This window comes from Myxine glutinosa, chromosome 11 (genome assembly GCF_964187855.1).
Source record: "Myxine glutinosa chromosome 11, kmMyxGlut1.1, whole genome shotgun sequence".
Taxonomy (NCBI): Eukaryota; Metazoa; Chordata; class Myxini; order Myxiniformes; family Myxinidae; genus Myxine; species Myxine glutinosa.
This window is the reverse complement of record NC_136271.1, coordinates 52,909,847-52,916,572: the sequence shown is the minus strand read 5'-3', so window position 1 is coordinate 52,916,572 and position 6,726 is coordinate 52,909,847. Positions and strand designations below refer to the sequence as shown.

Here is a 6,726-nt window from a genome sequence, read left to right as displayed (position 1 = left end):
ACCAACAACTATTTTTGAGGTCAACATAGGCCAAAAGGTCAACATAGGCCAAGTTTCTAAAATCTTCAATTTTCATCCAAATAACTTGAAATTTTAAGAGTACTTGCATATATGGACACTGAATTCAACCACCAAGTATTTTTGAGGTCAACATAGGCCAAAAGGTCAACATAGGCCAAATTTCTAAAATCCTCAATTTTCATCTGATAGACTTGAAATTTTAAGAGGATTTGAAAATATAGTCACTGAATTGAACCACCAACTATTTTTGAGGTCAACATAGGCCAAAAGGTCAACATAGGCCAAAGCTCAACATAGGCCAAATTTCTAAAATCCTCAATTTTCATCTGATAGACTTGAAATTTTAAGAGAATTTGCATACAAGGTCACTGAATTGAACCACGAAATATTTTTGAGATCATCACCGGCAAACAACTTATTTTCTGGATTTTGCAAGTATTGTGCTATGCATGACATATTTCTTGTTACTTCCGGCAAGTATGTTGATCGGTTGGTTTGTCTATTTGTCTGTTTGTCTGTCTGTCTATTTGTGCGCAGCTCTATGTCTACACCGTTGCACATAGAATCGCCAAACTTTACACACATATTTGTGTTGCCCTGGAATAGACTGTGCCCAATTTTTAACTCTCCCAGCCCAAGGCCTCCATGATTCCATAATTCGACAAGTACAAAACTTCATCCAATCAAGATGCAATTTATTGAGCGACATGACGGCATAAACTGGTGGAGAAAAAATAATAATGATGACATCATTGGTCACGTGGTTCGGTCGCCATCTTGGAAAAACCGAAAAATTTTGCACCTCTATATCTCCAAAAGTGCTGAATAGAAAAAATTGAGACATGGCTCATTGTAAAGAACTCTCCATGGGGAATAAAATATGTTCATGGTGATGTCATTGGTGACTCCATTATGACATCATAATTCGACAAGTAAAAAACTTCATCCGATGAAGATGCAATTTCTTGAGCATAATCTAGGAATAAATTAGTTTAGAAAACAAAGAATGATGACGTCATCGGACACGTGGTTCGGCCGCCATATTTGTCCAACATGGCCGATTTAAAAAAGTACATTCTGGCAAGTCCTCGGTCTCTGACCGATTTTTCATTTGTTTGTTTGTTTGCTTGTTCGAGCCATTATGCAATGGACTGTGGACTTGATTACTTCCAACCGGGTGAAGGGTATTTAATTGTAATAAAGGGTCCAGCAAAAGTAACTGATGCATTTTAACAATTAATATAAAGTTCAAACCCAAAGGCAAGGCACACAGCAAAACAGGTCTGTATGTTATATGGTAATTGGGCAGAAATATGACAAAATGTGATATAGTTTACCAATATCAGAGAAACATGTAATATACACTGCAATACCGTTTAAAAGGAGATGGAAATATGTTTGTGCACAAAATATTGGTGAAATGGTTGCTGCCTGCAGTTAATAAAGTGCTGTAGCTGAGTGCCGTGACCCATCTGGTGCTGACTGCGAATGTTTTTTTTATTTTTATGTTTAGCCTGTTTGGTCCCATCATCTTCTTTCTAATGCAGCACAATGTTGCGGGGTAGCATCATTGGCTGTGCTGCTGATGCAATGCCCTTTGTAGGTTAGGGCAGGAATTTGGAAGGGTGCTGGCATTGGCTCACCGACTCTTCTTGAAGGATACCAAGGGATATTTAACTTGCACCAACTATGTTTTGTCCATTGTCTACTAATGTACCGGGTACTTGGAAATCGAATATATGCATATAGCAAGGGCATTTTATGAGATATTTCACAAATCTGTTAACTAAATTGTTACCAAAAAATTTCTTAACCAATATGTTTGTAAAGGTGTGTAATAACACGTGTTAAAATGTTGAAGTTCAACTCCCGTGGGAAACCCAGATAAAAAGCTGTTGAATTCGGGTACCGAAAAATTATTTTCGAGAATTTTTTTTTTTTAAATCGGCCCTTAAGTAACTTATGAGGGGTCAAATAAGGGTTTTTCATGATTCTGAGTTGATTGTTAACATTTATATTTTCACTTTTACATTTACACACAAAGTAGCTTTTATTTCACATACATATATAATACTCAAGAGTTATTTCTCATTCACAATGTCAGAAGTTTCAACAGTCATTGTCTATGTCTTCTTCAGACTCAACAACATCATGACTGCAGTTTCTGCATGTAATGCCATTACAGACTCCACAGGCCGAGATGCACGTGACCCCATTCTTCTTGCAGCTGCATCGCCGGTTGCTGCAATCTCCATGACAATTACAGCTCGTGAACTGCAATAGCTCCTCAGGAGCCGTGGGGTCCAGTGTTGGAACTGGCTCATACCCATGCACACCTATTGTCCATCCATAGTCACTGGGGTTCAGAGACATGCTCTGTAGAAGGATCCAGTCCCGGGTCTGCAGGTAGGCACGGAGTGAATGTTGTGCAGCTGCACCCTCTGTTGGAGGTAGAGTCTCTGGTTTGATCACTCCTGCCGCTGCCTTCCTTGAGAACATGTTGTACCGAATTTCACCCAATGTAGTATCTCGTCCATGGTAAATGTACTTGAAAATCGCAGTACCAGGTGAACATGGATTGCCTTGTCAAAACATCCTCCATCCATGATGTGGTTGGCTGTCGTACTTCCAGGATAGATCAACTGGATCACATCTAGTAGTCCAGAATCTTCCATGATGTTACCCATTGATCCAAGATAAGACTTCAGCAGGTGAAAACCACCCAACCTTGAAATGACGGGTAGATTTGCCTGCTTTATTATATTCACAGCCTTCAGCCAAATCGGAAGATCAAAGGTCACTATAGCGACCCCAGCGCGCCGTATGCACTCTTTCAGAGTGGTGAAGATGGTTTTGAGGTCATTAGGGCTCCTTCAATAACTGGGAGGAACTCGATCTGTGTGCTCTGCTTTGCATCATTAGCATGGATTCTCTTCATCCAGCCATTCCAGGTGGAGTGTGGGAACTCAGGATCGTTGGCTTTGATCACCCACCCCGCTGCCCAGAGTGTGTCACCTGGAGTGAGGAGTGGCTGATCATGAGCCAGGGAGGAGGAAAGCTCAGCGAGGGGGAGAAACATGATCGCGTTCGTTCCTATCTGTTTCCTGTTCGTAAATGGAATAATCTTTACTTCAGTTCCTCTCAGGATCTTAGCTTTGTCGAGTGCCTTCAACTTCACCCGGGGGAAAGCTGCTGTTGTCTGTGGATCTGGCAAAGGTGGTGCCGGAGAGGTGACTTCGATCCAACCCATTGAGTGAAAGGGAGTGTTTCCGTGAATAGAGACAATGTTTAAATCTATATTGTCTCCAACAAACTGAGTGACTGCATTGTTTGTTTCCCCAACCTCCATAAAGACCACCTGATCATTACTTGACAATTCACTTTCACTGGCTGGCACTTTGGCTGTCATCACTGATTGATCCTCAAGCGCAGCATCAACCGCAACCTCATCATTGATCTGTTCATCGGTTTCCTCCACAATGGTGTCAAGAGTGCCAGAAGTATCTGGAACATCATCTCCACTCCTACTATTAAGGAAGCAGTATTTGTAGTTTTGTGTCTCCGTGTAAGACTCAGTGTATCCCAGCCGGTGGAACTTGTTGAGCATCCATTTTGACCCAAATCTATGATCAAGTTGTATGGCAAGCCCCATTTGGTGTGGCAATACTCCAGACCGAGGTCGACAGGCCTTAATAAAATTCTGCCCCCAAACGGCAACTCTTTCGTCTGTCTTGACAATCGGTCTCAAGAACATCTGAAGGCTTGCAGGAACAAGTGTCAGCTGACTATCGATGTCAGTCATACTGTGTGTGGTGGGGTATGACTTTGGACCTAAATCAATCAAGGCAATATCATTGGATATGAACTTGAGTGCCGTCTTTATGATCTGAGTCTTCTCATCTCCATGGTCAAGATTAGCATGATGCTCTCGCAGAATATTGTCGGTGCCATCTTTGAGACAGAGTACATCTGCCCTTCTTTCCTGTGTTGTGAAATACAAGGTGTCTTCGTATTTCTCTAGAAGTGTTATCTTTAGCCAATGCTTTGAATAAGAAAGGCTCTTCTCTGGTGACTGATCAAACTCCTGCAGCTTTTCATGGACTTGGTCCATGTTCATTACCCCATGCTCTAATTCTGAGTCTAACCATTCGCAGAATTCAATAAAAACTGCCTCTCGCTCCTCATCAATACTCCTCTGTCCTCTCTTCCTTTTTCCTTCCTCATCAGTCTTGGACAAACTGTCACCTCTCGCAAACATAAGTTTGCATCGCAAATGGTACAGTGTTTCTTCTGCTACCAAGTCGTTGATCCCTTCCAGGCGTCCAGTGACTTCAGTGCCCCAGTCATCCCCGCGACTCCGTGCTGTCTTCAGCAAGCTTGCCTTCAGTGTATCTGCAGTCAAATTATCTGGCACTCTGTATTTCTTTCTAGCTTGTGCTGGATTATTTTTGTAGAGCTGGGCTGGTTGGTTGCAAAGAATGCATACATCCTTATACAGGAGGTCAACTGACTGTGATCTTCTAGAACTGCAGCCAGTTGATGAACTGAACTCACAAGTAGTGCGTCTTCTCTTCAACTTTGATGACTCTTTCTCTGCCTTTGATGCTTGAGCTGACTTCTTGGTGGTTGCAACAAAGTTGTTGTACAGATCATTTTTGCACTTCTGGTGGTACCTCAGTTTTCCTTCCTTTTGAGCCTCCTTCATACGTTCCACAACAGTAACATTTTCGACAGTTTCTGCTTGTTTCAATAAAGTTGAGTATCCCTTTGGAGTTGCCTGTATTAGCCTTTCAGCTGGTGTATCCGAGCGTGCACAGATGAAGCAATTGAGCACAGGTGGAGTAACGTCTTCATCCATATTGCTGGACTCCATGTCCTGCAAAGTAGAAAATGAGATATATTTAGAAATTATTTTTCCACAAAGGAGTGTCTGTGGTGAAATATAAATGTTAACAATCAACTCAGAATCATGAAAAACCCTTATTTGACCCCTCATAAGTTACTTAAGGGCCGATTAAAAAAAATAAAAATTCTCGAAAATAATTTTTCGCTACCCGAATTCAACAGCTTTTTTTCTGGGTTTCCCACGGGAGTTGACCTTCAACATTTTAACACATGTTATTACACACCTTTACAAACATATTGGTGAAGAAATATTTTGGTAACAATTTAGTTAACAGATTTTCATTTGTTTCCCTTACTAATAGTCACATCTCCTGATGTGATGCAAGTGCCTCTGAGCCTGAGACGTCATCTATCTATAATTCCAGCAATCTCTGTGTGTCTGTGTGTCTGTGTGTCTGTGTGTCTGTGTGTCTGTGTGTCTGTGTGTCTGTGTGTCTGTGACCGCTGTTTCTCGACAACCACGGGTCCGATATACTTGAAACTTGCCAGGTATATTGCTGGGGACCCGAGGATGTGCCTTTTCAAGGTTTTAAATTAATCGGACAAGTACTTACCGAGCTATGTCCAAAAAACGCTTCAACCAATCAGAGAGCAGCGAGCTATCACGTGTGCCGAACGTGGCGATCAGACTCTGCCTCGGACGGCACATTTGACAGCGTATTCATTTATTTCACGTTGGAAAACTATGTTGCCGTTAAACTATGTTTTAAAACGAATTCAAACTGCGATTAAATTAAAACGATTCATCGTAACTGCGATTTGCGAACTTCCGGACAGTGACGACTTATCTTCCGGCAGCCAATCACAGAACGCTTTGTTGCGTAGGCGTGGCCGATGTGAGACGAGCGGAGCTGAGCGCGTTACGAGCTGACCGCCATTACGGTACGTAATTCGATTTCTTATGCGCATTATTTCTCCCAATTCAGTCAGAGCGAAGGGCGGAAGCGAAGAGCGTTGTTTTTTTTGTTTACGGGCGTACGGGCGGGGTAGAGCGTACGGGTAGCGTTTTTTTTTTTTTTTGGCAAGGAACGGGCACCCACGTACGGGCAATGCCCTAGTAGAAAACAATAACAATAATAATCTACATATTGTCGTGTGGCCGCTCTGTGAGGACAGAACGTCCACGGATGGAATCGAGCTTAATGAGACGACAATCAATTCAATGGCGGATCGACACACGAGCCGGGGGATTGGGAGAGGATGCCGCGCTTACCTGTCGGCCCCGTGCAGTCTTCACGTGCAAATAAATAAATCATGAACGAACACAGAATTTATTGTCCAAAAAGAAATATTTATAAAATGGAACCGTGAACAAGGAAACGCGACAATTAAACCTAAACCCCTCCAATGGAGTGCTCCCACACTTCACTTCAAATACACGGACGAAGGAATATTCAAATAAAAGAATCGTCGTGTTGTGTTCTGTGGTGCGTCTTATCTGTCTGGATGTGTGATGTCAGTCAGGCTCCAAACTCACGTCCGGACGCAGCTCTGTGCTCGGTGGGAAGGAGGCCTCAGTCCGCTTCGTTCGCGCGCTCCGCTAATCAGCGCACGCCGCCCGGCAGGCCCCGCTCCCACGATCGTCACTCCACCGTCTCTCCAACGTCCACCACGCGAAAGTCCAAATGGGAATGAGAAGCAAGGGCAGAAGGAAGGTCCACACGGGGAGGAAGCCAAAACGAGGAGGCAAAGGGAAGAGAGAGAGATCCGGGCAGGATCAGTCCAAGAACGAGAAGGGCAAAATGTCAGCTTGCCAGTGGTTTTATCGATCGTCTTCTGACGTCACTCTCTATCTCCCCC

At 43.2% G+C, this 6,726-nt stretch overlaps 1 protein-coding gene across 1 annotated transcript; it reads right to left on the bottom strand.

The window, feature by feature from the left end:
• Positions 1-1,921: 1,921 nt before the first annotated feature.
• On the bottom strand, positions 1,922-5,077 carry LOC144888298 (uncharacterized). Its single transcript, XM_078765962.1, has 2 exons — positions 3,011-5,077; positions 1,922-2,495 (listed from the first exon to the last, which is right to left on the bottom strand). Exons 1-2 carry the CDS (start codon positions 5,015-5,017, stop codon positions 2,490-2,492), a joined length of 2,013 nt encoding a protein of 670 aa, XP_078622088.1. The 5' UTR covers positions 5,018-5,077; the 3' UTR covers positions 1,922-2,489.
• Between the last annotated feature and the right edge of the window lie 1,649 nt (positions 5,078-6,726).